At 36.7% G+C, this 15,309-nt stretch overlaps 1 protein-coding gene across 4 annotated transcripts in view; it reads right to left on the bottom strand.

Moving 5' to 3' along the window:
- LOC136840836 (transmembrane protein 169) overlaps window positions 1-15,309 on the bottom strand; it is a 24,167-nt gene continuing 8,858 nt past the window's right edge. For 2 of the 4 annotated variants that reach the window (XM_067107771.1, XM_067107772.1), the window contains exons 5-9: window positions 14,980-15,093; window positions 13,049-13,266; window positions 10,249-10,442; window positions 6,523-6,652; window positions 1-4,455 (exon numbers count right to left, since the gene is read on the bottom strand). In XM_067107771.1, coding sequence (XP_066963872.1) covers window positions 4,291-4,455; window positions 6,523-6,652; window positions 10,249-10,442; window positions 13,049-13,266; window positions 14,980-15,093 — 821 coding nt within the window. In that variant the 3' untranslated portion in view covers window positions 1-4,290. The remainder of the gene's footprint in view (window positions 4,456-6,522; window positions 6,653-10,248; window positions 10,443-13,048; window positions 13,267-14,979; window positions 15,094-15,309) is intronic. The other 2 variants (XM_067107774.1, XM_067107773.1) reach the window with 1 other exon arrangement.

The raw sequence follows: 15,309 nt of genomic DNA on the forward strand, positions 1-15,309 counted from the left end.
TTTTTATCCCAGGTACTAAAAGCTAAAATAATTCTACCGCACAGTCTGCTTCATTTGCCTACTGTTTTGCTCCCTTGCCATGTTCCACTCCTGCTTCTCAAGTTCAAGAAAAAATGTCAGCATTATTCTCTACTTTGTCTAAAATGCATGTCATGCTTTGTTTTTAACCAAATACTACTGTATGTAGTGACAGTAAACCTATTCAATGATTCCCTTTTCCCTTCCACCTTCTGACAACCAAGAGAGAGAGAGAGAGAGAGAGAGAGAGAGAGAGAGAGAGAGAGAGAGAGAGAGAGAGAGAGAGAGAGAGAGAGAGAGAGAGAATCTGCAACTGCTGTGCTGTCTGCTATGATCCATGAAACCAGCAAAGATGATCAGTGTCTTCAACTGAGTTTTCAGCAGCAGTTTTCCATTTTTTGACAGTCCCTGCATTCCAAACATTCAACACCACAACAATCAACTGCTTCCTTGCTACCTACAGCATGTTTGATGTCTACTCCTGAGGTAAATGCAACCTATTCAATAAAGGAGAAGTGCAAGAGTAAACTGCAGACATTCTTCAAGTGCAGATACATTATAGCCTTCTTAATTTGCTTGCAAACACTCCACTTCCACCTTTTCATCCTTCCCATCTAAAACATGATGAACAAAAGATTTATTCCAGACAAAAGCACTCAGCTTCACAAGAGGGATGGATCCTTGTGACAACTCTGGTGCTTACAGCTAAGAGAAACATGACTTACCTCGATCACCTGGGTCACCTTTTTCCATCAATGATGATTGCCATTCCTCCAAGTACATAAGGCACCACTTCAACAGCTCTATTGATTCAGAGAACAGCATTCAACACGTAGGATTACTACGAAAGTCAGGAGTAGATTTAAGAATTGGAAAAGGTGTTTAAGACTAGATTCTTTTGCACCAAGGCCAGCAACAAGAGATTCCAAAAGGTGCAACAGGGACCACATTAACAACAGCAACCAAGCTAACAGTTCATTATCCATCCAATCCACACCATGGATCACAGATATGCCAGACACCATGGTCAAGGGCCATGTCAGCAACAACAGCAATACCATAGCAATTCTCAACCTCAAAACATCCAGGGAAATATATAAGTTACCAACTAACCACTTGTTGCTGAGTAAATCTAGGACTTTGGGCCTGAAGATGCAAGCCCAAATCTTGTTGAAGTACTTTTACCCTTTGAACATAGATTCTGTTGCTCATAACAGAGAGACATTATTCCATACTAAGGAGAATTGGGAGAAAAAATTCAATTTTGGCAAGAATTCGAATTACACTTGCTACCAAATAAAGCATCCTTCCTTAAGAAGCCAGTATCAGTTCTTTTCCTTTGAACTTCCAAGGCCAATGCTACAGCTGAGGTCTTTGCAGACATCATGCAATGTATTGCAGGACAAGACTCTAATAAGGATTAAGATAAACCAATGGTAGGCCTCTTGCTTTTCTCTCTACTAGACACCAAGTGAAAAATGTCTGACAAAATGCTAGGATGTAATGTGCAAGCACAGCAGATGTCTTAAGGTACCAAGGCCTAAGATATGATATTCCTTTCCATGCCCATCCCTTTCCTTTCCAACATCAGAGGCAAACTCAACTAAGTATTTTCTATGCACATTGTTAGCAGATGATACCAAGAAACCTTAGTAGTAAAAGGCCAAGCATCTGGTAGCTTCACTTGAGCATAGTATTTCAGTCTTACTTCCTTGTATGATCTTGTACCTTTTGGAAACTGTCATGATGGGAAAGAGGGACAGGGCCCATGAAGACCTCAGGGATAAACACTTGGTTATTGTGAAAGACCTCATGACCAAACTGAACTCTACAACTTTAGCAGCTATGAGGAGCTTAGGAGGATTGTTGTCTTCAAACAGTTCTCAATTTAGCATGCCCTTATTTAGGAATATACATAAACTTCAACCTCCTACTAAGCCTCCTTACAAGCAAAGAAAAAAACCACTGGAAGAGAACAGAGAAGAATGAGATGTCTGTTCTTCCCAGTGTGGAGGCTCATCTCCAGAAATAAGGGAGTATATAGAATTAGAGCAAAACCTTGGATCCTGAGGGTTATAGAAGACTATCGCCCTCTCCCCTTCCTGGAAACAGGCAACCTTCTTTTGTTCCTCTTCCTGTCAGTTTCTAGACATGTGGGAGTGGATGCCCTGGACAATGTATTGACAACTTAAGAGCATTTGGTCTATACCAGATTGTTTCCATTACTGTTTATGAATATGGTAAATTCATGGTATCTTTGCAAAATGAACAAAGCTCTCAATTGCACGGTGTCGTTACAAGAATGAATGCAACTCTCAACCAGTTTCATTAGAATTTGTACCAATAAGTAATAAGGTCTTCTTATTTACGGTTTTCATTATATATCATATATATCAACTGATAAATGTAGCAAATCATAACTTAGTAGCATTAGTTTCATATGCATCTGAATAAGGTAAATATGCTCACTGCTCACATTTTTTATTGATTACATGAAGATGTTTACAGTCTTCATTGTCTGTTTTGTATATTTAGTGCCATTTTGAGCATCAAGTTTGATGGTATTTTACATTTTTTATTCACTATATCTCAATAATATAAAAGGAATATACTCTAAATTGATCTTTCATTACCATTTAATAGTAATAAATAATGTCTTGTTTTTATTTACATTTTTCATTATTTGTCATGCATATCACAGTAAATGTTATACGCTGTAATATGTTGCTTATCTGCTTTTTCATGATAATGCTATGTGGATATAACTTAGCAATGTTTAGCTGAGTTTTTACAGAATGCATGGCATCATTTAAATAAAGTTATAACCTAGCAATGTTTAGCCAAGTTTTTACAGACTGCATGGCATCATTTAAATAAAGCAAGTGCTATGGGATGGCAGAAAACATTCCTGCATTTCCATTTCATTCATTTTAGCCACCATTCTGAATTTATTAGTACTATTAGTACTACAAATACAAGAGATGACCATGCATTTAGAATGGAGCATTTTTATTATTATCATAATTATTGTTATCATTATTATAGAAGAAAGTACCAATGCAGTCTATATATGGAAAGTATGTAAAGCAAAATTACAATCCCAAATTAATAGGAATTCTGAATGCAGCACATTTGCTCACAGTAAAAATCTCCCTCTGAAACAGATCATTTCATTCTTGTGATCGTAATGGGATGTTTTGTAACACCAAGTTTGAAAGTAAGAGAAGTCCAATATAATAAAGATATATTGTACTGCTGCGCCACACAAACCCCACAACTGAGCAGCAAAATCATACGAAAAACCAGTATGATAATACTGATAACCCAAGAAAGACCTAAACTTTGAAAGGCAAATGACTAAGAACGGAAGAAATTTTGTCAGCTATTCAACCTTTCTATTATATAAAAATAAAAATATAATTCAAATTACTAAATAAATGTCCACTTTCTTCTATTTTTCAAACTCAGGCCCAATAATTGGTTATTAAATTGTACACAGAGCAAATTTACCTATGCTTCCTGATCTACAGCTGTAGAAATCTACCAAAAAAGCTCTGGATTTCATACAAAAACTCTGCCCTTTGCCCTTCTTACCTATGAGTGAAAAAACTAGTCTGCTTGTCCAACCTTGAGAAAAAATAGCAAATGTTAATATAAACTGATTCATCATGAACATTTCAAATCAAACAGCTTCCTGGGAAACAGCCTATAATAGTACAGACTTCATTTCTGTATAAAATAATAATTATATCTTGTATGAATCTTAGCCTAAGGACAGCAAAGAAATGACATCAATACATACAACATATCATAATTCACAAAAAAATCTCATTCCAATGATAATATATCAATTGTGTGGTTGGCAGTTATGGAGCTCTTAAAGTGAAATACAAAAAATTTGAGCATGAAGACATTACCTCTCTAATTATATACAGAATGGCAACTACTATATATACTAATTTGGTATAAAATGAACTTAGAAATATACAAAGACTTTCCAATGTAAGATACTTAAACAAGATCTCACAGTTAGCTAACGATAAGGCAAATGTACATATCACCAACTCTTCAATACTCATGGTATCTAATCTACCACTACTCTCTTTTAAGTCTAATAAAACAAGATAAAACTATCGCAGGAAATACTTAAATAATCATTATAAAATTATAAAAAGTTATTTGGAATGTCACAGATCACATATACAAAATACCTTATATTTAGTCAAAGCTTTACCAGTGACTGTTATCATGGAGACAGCACAGCCAAATTCCTTACACAGAATTGTCTTGGATTTTGGTATGGGGAGGCTCTGTCATTAACACTACAGTCTCATATGGTGCACATTCTTCAACATGAAGTAAGGAACATAGCCATCCGTAAAACCCCTTTTCAGGGTCGCTAACATCACACCACCAAGAATCATATGATATGGAAATCTGTTGAAAGACAAAATTCAATCATTTTAGTTCAAATGGACCAATGAAGAAGCAGGCAACAATAAGAACTAAATTATTAGGTGCAATTTTTACGATAAAACAAGCTTTTATACATACCCATTGTTTATACTTAGCCTTGTTCTGACTTGAAGAGCAGAGAAGACCCTAATGAAAGGAAGAAGTCAAATAACTTATGAAGAGAATGGAAGACCCAGGTGAAAGAAGTTCAAATCCTGTATGCAGTGGACAGTAAAGCCAACACTGACCATGGAAGTCCAGGTACCTTCCAAAAATAATGGATGCAGACATGACCCCAGGATAGTAATGCACCAAACAATTCAAGCATTAAGGCAGGTACTTCAAGAAAACCTCACTTCTATGTATCTTAAAAGTCATGAAAAGGTAGAAATAAATAATGAATGACTAAAATTCCCTCACCCATAACATATTTCTCTCCATAACAATCACTCAATGACAAACACCTCTAGATACTGTAACCCAACCACAAATTAAATTGTGCAAAAGAAACTTGCCAGCAGAAGAGGAGAGGGCATTCAAATCTTGAGTTGTGTGAGGGCCTCCTGAACTGACAAGAAAGGTACGTCCAGAGTTCAATTATATGCAAAATCATGTAAAAAAGGCAATTTCAAGGTAAGCATTTTGTTTAATATGTCCTACAGTATATCCTTGGTACCAGTTCTGGTGGTTTCCTAGTCACTACCTTGATAACATTACCAATAACTCCTAGACTTGCAGGATGAAGATAAACCAGTCCTCCTCATTTTGACCCTAACACTAATATGAAGAATGAATGAATCATACAACAGACTATAAATTCCTGCACAAGAGCCCTTTTCAGCCATTCAGTGCTTAAGACTGAAAAAACACGAGTTGGAATGGTTGGATGGCAAAAGAAGGGAGATCCCGAAAATAAAGCAGATGCAATACATGAATCAACAGGTAAATCTGGAGGGAAACATAGTTGAACTAACAGGAAGACCACAGAGAAAAAACATAAACACCTTCTCCCATCATGTATAGGAGTCACAGACTTTCCTTACCCCTTCAATCAAGACTCAATTTCTGGATACTGACTGATTAAGAGAGGACTTCCAGAGACCAATACCTTCTCATGAGCCTTCTGGTGGTGTTAAAAGGATGGAGGAGGACTTGCCTAGCTTGATGGGCATTCCTTCTGAGGCACTATTAATAAACTAGGACTACCTAGGCAATCTAACTGACTATGCATATTTCACTTTGCCAAGGGCCACCATCATTAATACCAAAAACTAATAAAAACCCTCCTACAAAACATAACTACCTCTGAGATACCTGAGCCTGCCCTTTTGAAGTCCTCAGGAATTACTTAACATGTAATAGACCTTCACAGCCATACAATTTAGCACAGAGCTTTCACTCATCTACATAAGAACTTTTCTTCTTCTTCTTTTTCTTTTAACGTGCTTTTATTCCCATTTTTGTATGGGGTAAGCACGATGCCTTCTTTTGAAGGACTTTTTGATTTGGCTTTGGGGTAGACCTGTGGTCTCGATCGGCTGCCCTGCCTGACATCGCTTAGACCCTGGTACGTATGTTTCATGTATCATACCAGACCCAACAGGAGATAAAGAAGCAGAAGCCAGAATACTCAGGTTCAACATGTCAACATGTACAGACAGAACAGAGTCTTGACTTCTTTCCATTATACCTCCAGGCTACCCAAGAATACTACTTGAAAAAGAGTTTCCTCCTGATATGGTAACCTAACATAGTCATCAAAAAGCTCTCCCTTGTCCTGGGTTGACTCTTGCATGAGAAACTAAAATGATGAGTATCATTTTTCTCTCAGACCATAGCTCTGAAGTACGCCATGTACCATGTCATTAGCAAAAAATTTCTGAAATCCTTTATCAAAGCTTACTTTTATCAGTGTAGAAACAAAGACTACAAACTCTACAGAATAAGAAAAAATTTTTAAAAATAAAAAATATCACTCTGTTGTAAACACTTTCTTGAAGTCTTAATTATGCAACTTTTATATGACAAATAATAGAGACATTAATTTACCTGGACAAAGGCTCCATATAGTCCCAGACCAATTGTAAAAATAAGAATCAGAAATGGATACAGTAAGATTAGCACAGGTGGTAACAAGATCTTGAGAAGGCAACGTGCTTCAGTGGCTCTCGTCAACATGCTGTAAGAAATAAGACAAATATCTATAAGGAATTCTGGTGTACAGAGATAATTACTTTTGTTACAAACAATATACATAAAATCAGACAAAGTGCAAGTAAAATAACTGAAAAGCAATAAAAAGTGTTAAAATGATGATAGATTTTATAAAAACTCCATGTACGAGTGAAAAATATAACATCTTGATGAACACTAAGTTTACAGCCCAAGGAAAATATAAAATATCAGACATTTCTATAAACACTTCCAGGGAGAGAGAGAAAATGAAAAGGCAATATATCATGCCGTGTTTAACTAATTACTGGCCAGTTTTTCAAAATGGCCACATTTAGGCAGTTCTTTCTTTTCTGAAACATTACCAAATTGGTCAGAGCTACGACTTCTTCCTGTATGACTCTCTTCAGCTCCTACATAACTAGGATTGGTCATCTCATGTGAGTATAGTCATGGGGCAGACACAGTTCACATCATGTGGCTTACTACGACTCTCCAACATCGCTAGCTTGGAAAATACAATGATGTCAATCCTGAAACTGAGTGTATTATGTGGTTCTTCTTTGTATCACTACTCATGGTTGCTGTGAGCATCAGTTCCAAATTTTTAACAAACTTTATCCATAGGTAATGTGAACTTTGTGCTTTTCTTATACAGTATATCAAAGTGGACTCTGTTAGTGGAAAGCATTTCAGCATAAAACTGCCTACCAAAACAAGACTGTATTCTACAAAAAAAAAAACTAGAGGCTTGTGCTGGCAAGAAACTTACTGGAGGCTAATTTTGAAAAATTAAGGCCAAGTACTATTTGACACAACAAGATACTGACCAACCTGAACACTAATTCTGTTTGTCACTTCTGAACACAAGTGTAAAAAAAATCATATTCATTTAAAACCTATCACCCACTATGAACACAGCTTTTGCACATGTGGGGGCACAAACAAAATCATCACAAAGTTCTTGTACATTCCAGCCACTTCAGAAATAGAATCTTTCTCTTTACATAAAACAGAAGAGAATTTTTATTTTCTAAATAAGAGCAGGGACTTTTCTGTCTCTCTCAGGATGACAGAGTTGGCAACATTTCTACTTTTGTACTTTTGCTCATAGGCACAAATTTCATACAATGGAACAAGGAAAACAAAGGTGCATTTGCAAGTTAGTGACAATATATGTGTGTACACTGTAGATGCTTGCACGTAACTAAACTGTGGGACTGAGGAAAGGACAGATGAGTCTAAGTGAACCCATGATTCCTCTTAGACTTATCTGCCCATTCCAGGATGGAGGCTGGAAGCATGAAATTTAAAATAAAACATTGCAAATTTCTGGGCTTTTTTAATTCTCCAATAATGAATATACTAACATGCATTCTAAATATGACACATTAGTATACTACTCACACTAGTGTGTACCATTAGATCACAAGTTTACACTGAGGCAAATGCACAAAAAATTTACCAAATTGGATATGGGCGAAGTCTGACAAAATACATTTTGAAAAATTAATATCTTAAAAAGCCATTACTTATAATTAGATCTTTTGTGTACCATGGAGCAGTTCCAGACACTTCAGTCCTCATCAAAAGAAAGAAAATGGTACTGAGGGCAATACTGTGCATGCATGGAAGGAACCCCTGTTAATTACAGTTAGTTCAATTTCCCCTAGGTGGGAACAACTGAGCTGCTAAGAACCTCAGAGTTGGCTAAATGACACTTGTAGGGTCCAAATGAAACTTTCTTAGGATCATTAGAATGCATGTTTCTGAGTGACATACAGGGAGTCATGTTCAAAAGACAGAAGCTCCAACTGGTGTACAAGTGTAAAGCTATGAAATTTGTATTTTGCAGACCTTATAGTTACTGTCTACCATCCTCTTGAATTCAAGTCACCAAGAAATACCACAAATTGGGAGTCCTTTACTGAATTGGGTACTCCTCAGAGCAATTAATTTATCAGAGGACAACAGTTACACATTAAGTGTTGCCTAGAGGCACCTACCCCAGAGCACATAAAGAATGCCATAATAGATAAATAAAACAGAGGCCAAGGTGATGCATAAGATGAATCTACAGGGCTAGGAACCCCACCCAAAACAGGTACCACCTGTCCTCCTGGTACTCCAGGAGGGGGCAGGACTGGTAGTGGACTGTGGATGGCAAAGGTGACACAATAGGTAGCACTGGGCATAAGCCCAACAACCCACCTAACACTGCCACCAAAAAGGACCCTTGACAAATACCAGAGAATGAATTCTCACTAATGAGTGAGAGACAGAAGCAGAATAATAAAAAGCTGAGAGTAACTAGCATCAACCAGTGTTCTTAGTATATAACTGTTTCTTTTAAAATACATTCTTCACTGCTCTGCCAACCACTTTCTGCAGATGAGACAAGTGAGCTCAGGTGAACAAGTCTCACCTCAGATTTATGTCACAATTGATCTATTGTGATCTAAGTCTCTTTCAAAGTCTTACATGTAAGCATACAAGATCTTTTAGCTAAGCAAGGCAAGTTAAAGAAGCAATTAAAAATCTCATATGGTATACTAACTAGCCTACCATTCATTAACAAGCTTACAGACACACACACAAAAAAAGGAGGGAAACTAACACCAGACAACAAGTAAATAAAATTGCCCATTAGCAGATAAGAGCAAAAATGGTTATACGTATGTCTACACTATTCTATGCGGCAGAAACATGGCATTGACAAAGAAAATGTCAATTTTTAAAAGATGTGACCATAGAATGTCAAGATTTATGGATGGAGTTTGGTGGAAAGGCTGTATTATGAACACGGAGGGGATGGAGATCTTGTGTCCAACTGATGGAAAAAGATAAATACCAAAGACTTGAGATGGTCTGAACCTAAGAAGGGATGAGGAACAGTTGGTTAGAAAAGCATTAATTATGGAAGCAACAGACAAAAGCACAGGAAATCGTGAAAAAGGGAGATATAGATGAAGACTTAGGCCTAATGGGTTTCAGGCAGAAAGTGTACAAGACATAAGACAATGAAGAGAAGCCATTTCATATTTACCACAAGAGAGGTAAAAGCTAAAGTAAAAAAGTTGATAATGATGATAATGATTGAAGATTACCTGCACTGGGTAATATTCTTTGAACAAACAAGATGGCCACTGCTTATAGTTTCTTGGCACATTACCATTCACAAAGAGTGAAAAACCATCAAAATTTGGTTGTCCTCCTGTCTTCAGAAAACTATGGAAAAATCACTACTCATCTCATCACATAAGCAAAATTACAAGAAGCATGAACGAAACATGAAATAAATATAGCAACCCCCAGAAGTGGTCACAATTACCTAAGACATTTAGGATTTTCATAAAAGTAGTTAATCCTCTGCAGACTTATGAATAGTGAGAACTGTAGCAGGCCAAGACTGGGAGCCACCTACTGATGCACAGTACTTACTAGTTTACTTCCATTTTCTTTCTTACAACAGACTAAAGCACTTGGAACAATTTTGTGACAAACAAGAGGGGATTATTAAGAATATTGGAAATGTGGAGAAAAAAATATATTTTACGAAATTCAAAGACAATACTAAGACATGAATAACACTTCAGTTTGTACCTATACCACGTGAGAGTTCCTAGGTAGAAGGAGTAAGCTGCCGATATGAGGAAGACAAAAGGGAAGCAAACGATTGAGAACAGAGTAATGTGGGGACCGTATCGCAGTGAGCAACTTGGCTTTGGCTTGTCAGGGCCCAAAGTTTGTGTTATTGATGCTTCTAGATCATCCAGTTCTTCACGAGACAGATTAACCTGAAAATAAAGAGAAAGTAATATCATTTGAAAATTAACAGAGTAACAGTTCAGTTTTGCTTGATAAACTGTACAATCCTCTGCAAGACTATTAGTCCTGCAACCTCTCACCACCTCAAAAAGTTTCACTGCAAGAAGTGTATGTTTGCAAGTGAGAGGAGGGAGGAGGGACCTCAGTTTGAGGCACTGTGAGTACTTAACAAAAACATTTATCTTAAAAAGAGTCATACCTTTGTAACAGACAAACTACTGCCTTATAAGTATAATCCTTTTATCTGCTGCTTCATTAGCTGTGGTTATAGATACTCATAAAATTCTGTTTAATTTAGGTTTACACACATATTTGCCATATAAGTCAACTCCAAAATAGGGGGGCATCATGGCTATTTGATTACTGCCAAAGTTTCACTTGTTATTACTCCCTCAAGGCAACAAAAATGAATACAGGCGGTCCCCGGTTTACGACGGGGGTTCCGTTCTTGCGCCGCGTCGTAACCCGAAAATCGTCGTAAGCCGGAACATCGTCGAAAATCGTCAAAAATCATAAGAAAACCTTACTTTTAATGCTCTGGGTGCATTGAAAACGATGTAAACTGCATTATTATTGAGTTTTACATCAAAAAAACCTTCAAATTATGATTATTCTGCCATTTTGGGGCCATATTTCTTCCGTCGGATCGGCGTACGACGCGTCGTAACCCCGGAACATGCGTCGTAAGCCAGGAAATAATTTCTGATGAATATATTTGAAAAGCGTCGTAACCTCGGAACGTCGTAAGCCGGAACCGTCGTAAACCGGGGACTGCCTATGGAATTCAGCCACGGCCAAGAAGTTTTAGCATTACACATAAATGGATCATGACATTATTATAGACTCATTACATAAATTTTGGTAATATAATGCATTAATAAAGACATAAACAAGCTATCCCCTAAATGTTACTGGAATGGAAGTTATTTACTTATAAAAACAAACGAAAATAGTACAACAGTAACACTCAGTGATAAGTGACACCACCTGCCTGGAAAGCAAATTATTAAATGAAAATTTATATTAAATTGCAAATCACTTCGTAATTATGAAAACTTCTCAGTACAACCAGGTAGCACTAACGAATGACAACATAGAGGATTATGATGGGTTGTCTGGGCAGCCACAGAGGGATCTTTTATCTTTCAAAATCTTAACAGGCTGGTGCAACTGGATGGTAAGGCTATTTACAGTTAATGAATTATATGATTACACTTTTAACTGCTCCTAGCAACATCTATACGAAATTTTTAACACATCTACATTGTTTCTCTGTCAATTCTTTCATAAGATTTTTCTAGGTCCATATATGCCACACTCAGTTTTACCCTTTACTTTCAACTAATCATATAACTGTATCATAACAAACACTTTATCCTCAAAGCCTCTTACTTGTCAAAACCCATACTGTTCTTCCCCTAATAATCCTTCTGTCATATGCATTACTTTCTCACTTGAAATCGTTAAAGCCCCTTGCATCATCTTTATATCTGTACAATGGAACAATTAATCCTCTCGACCATTCATTTGGAACCTTCCCCCTCATCCAGGCATACCTCACAAACCATGGTCAGACACTCTGTCATAATAGCACCCATACTTCAGCATTCAAACATTCTGAGTCTCCAGGTTGTACTTAAAAAGTAAGGAAGAGGAGACAGCTCAAACATCATGAGCCTTGAATTTGATTCATGAGATATCCTCTGGTGAAACATTCAAATACACTCTTGAATTAACTGCCATGGCCAGTATGAAACAGAGTTCTTTAAAACAAGAGATTCTGGTGACTCAAGTAAAGGAACAGACAAAAAAAGAGAATGCTGGAAATACTGAGTTCATTGGAGTAAATACTGATGGTCCTCACTAAGACGAAAAGGCTACCTTCAGCAAAAGAAGACGAAAAGGCAAGAATTGGAAAAAAGTCCAAAAGCAAGCCAATTTTACTAAATTACAGCATTTTGGCCACATCTCTAGGGCAAACAAAAGACCCACTGAAGATCAATTGCTGAAATGAGAGACTTAACCTCATGGGCACTTACAAAGAGGCACAGGAAACCAAGAACACTGTTTTGAGGGTCATATCAAGAAACATCCATCAAGGACTCATAAGGCGGTCTAGTGAGCCTATGCAGTGCCAAAGTCAAATTCCAGTTTGGAAGTTTAATCATAATCCATGGAATAGACTGGGCAAAGTCAGAAAAAAAGGTCACATGAATTATGAAATTAACAAACTTATAATGAAGTAAATAAAATGAACACATGCTTGAATAAGAAAAAAATGATGGCACACTGCAATAATGGGAAACAGCTGTGGTAATCTTGGAAAGCCCAGCATCACAACAAACTTCCAAGTAAGTCAGATAGAGGAATGATGCCTTGCCTTCCTGATCAGTGGAGAATGAATTGTGTATACACATTAAGACCTATTCTTTCAAAATCTCTCAAGTTGGTTACTGGGAACCACTTGCATGGAGTAAGACTAATTACGACTGATGCATTTGCAAAAACAAACAACTGTTACAAGATTCTCAATTGCAATTCACTTTGAGATACTTTACAGATATACACAGCATACCTTCACATCAATACTTTGTCCCTTCTTCTTTCCACGTTTGATGGTACCCGTTAGTGTGACATATGAGTCAAGACCTTCGGGCATTTCTTCACTAAATACCACTTGGCCACCACCTCCCTCACTACTTCCACTGGTCTGCATACCTTCACTTCCAAGTAATTTTGATGCCGCTTTTTCATCCCCCGATTCATTGCCACCAACTGAATGAGTTGATTCTCCTGTCAAATTAATAAAAATGTTCATTTAAAATTCCACGTAATATTAAATGTTCACCGCACCTTTGGCTACTATACTACCTATTAACATGATGTTTATATGAAATAAACTAGTAAAGTAGTGTGGAAAATGTTCCCAAAAGTTTAGATAAAGCATATTGTTGTATTTGCCATTTCAACAAACAAAATCTGGTAATGATTGCTGCAATTTTTGTACCAACATTAATTGTTCAATAAAAAGTGCCATTTTTTTAGATTTATCAACAATTACCTCTGCCTTTCTTCCTTACGAACATGACATCAAGTGGCCTACAACAGGAAATTCAGTCTCAGACAGAGACAAAATCTTGGTTATAAAAGCAGTAAACACTTGATAATCATGCTTTGCATTCTATATTAATATTGAGGAGTCCTCTTACCTATGCAGATCACCCCAGCACTGAGACTCTCAAACCTTCCCCCCAACCCCTACACCTTAACGATGGCTAATGAGAATGAAATTTCTTGAGCATCACCCAACATGAATATGAGTGCTAAGAGGAGGGATAGAGAGATTTTTGTGTTGGTAAGAATGTTTTTTAAAATATTCAAGAAAAACTTGGAGGCAGATTATTTCAAATAAGTTCTGTCCAGATTTTTCTGAATAATTTTACAAAAAGGCAACAGGATGCAAATTAAAATGCAATAAATATGACTAGGCTCCTAAGAAGAGTCAAGACTTAAAATAATAAAATACAATTAACCCTTGGCTCATTAAAATTTGAAAGAAGAAAGAAACAGGGAAAGAATACTTAAAATAAATAAATATAGGGGGCACAGCATGCTAAGTGTGACTCACCAGTTTAGAATAAACTCGACTTATTACATTTTAACACAAACTTCAGACTTTATTAATTTATACAGAAAACCCCCATGAGCTATGCTTCTTGAGCAAGAAAAGGTTTCAAACACATTCTCATTTTAGCAGATCAGTCACAGCCTGTCAAGAGATGTCCTATACGGTTACTGGCTACTACGTCTCATAATGATGGTTATTGCCATGTTTCGACAAATCTAAAGACTTTTACGTGATAAAAGTACCCTGCTTTACATTTTTCATGGGTTTTTGACCATACCTCTTACAGATCTATATACTGCTAGGGACTTGGTGTCTGACTGCTTACAGTTACCAAGTACTCTCCTAGAGCTTACAGGTACATGCAAACACCCTAGGGCATTAAGTACTCTAATTCAAGCATATTTTTTAAAATGCAAAGCAAATTTTTTCATGACAAATACAACAATCATACCATAAGTGGTCGTCTCCCATCCCTTCTATTAGTTCATACAGAATATGAGGTTACTGGCCGAGACATAGCTGAGGATTCAAAGTGCACATGTGGTGACACTACCTTCTTCTGTCTGACAGACAAAAGAAAGCTCCTAAGAACATTCATGTTTGTATTAAATGAATATGTATGTATATATAATTGGGTTTGTGTGAAAAAAGTTTTGTGATAAAAAATCAGTATCTATTAAGATGATAGCCTAAATGTTTGTGCATCATATAGACTGCTACAAAATCTGGGAACATTCAAACCAAAGGGATACAGAATTTACTATCTATAAAAAATAAATAAAAAAATATCAATTCCATGAGGAACTGATATAGAATCTATAAACTAAAACCTATTTAAATAAGAGAAATGAGGCTAGAACAGGCCTTTTCACACAAACCTGTATCTAATGTATTAACATTATCTTGATCATCTCTACAAGGTTTTGTCTGTTCCATAGCTTCCTCTTGTTGTACATTATCCACAAAGATGGCACTGTTATGACGCATACTATCTGTAAATAAAAGAAAACTTTAATGCTTCTGAACTAATGTTCACTTTTTATACAAAACTATTACTGTTGACATAGCCTTTTTCATGCATCCACATGAACACCATACACCACAGTCTGTGAACAACCATGGTACAGAGGCTCTGATGACACCCCTCAAACAAGTTTAGATATATAGTAAGAGTAACAACCACTGCCACAGGTAAAATGAGGGCAGAG

This window comes from Macrobrachium rosenbergii, chromosome 8, assembly GCF_040412425.1.
Source record: "Macrobrachium rosenbergii isolate ZJJX-2024 chromosome 8, ASM4041242v1, whole genome shotgun sequence".
In the NCBI taxonomy this organism is placed as follows: domain Eukaryota; kingdom Metazoa; phylum Arthropoda; class Malacostraca; order Decapoda; family Palaemonidae; genus Macrobrachium; species Macrobrachium rosenbergii.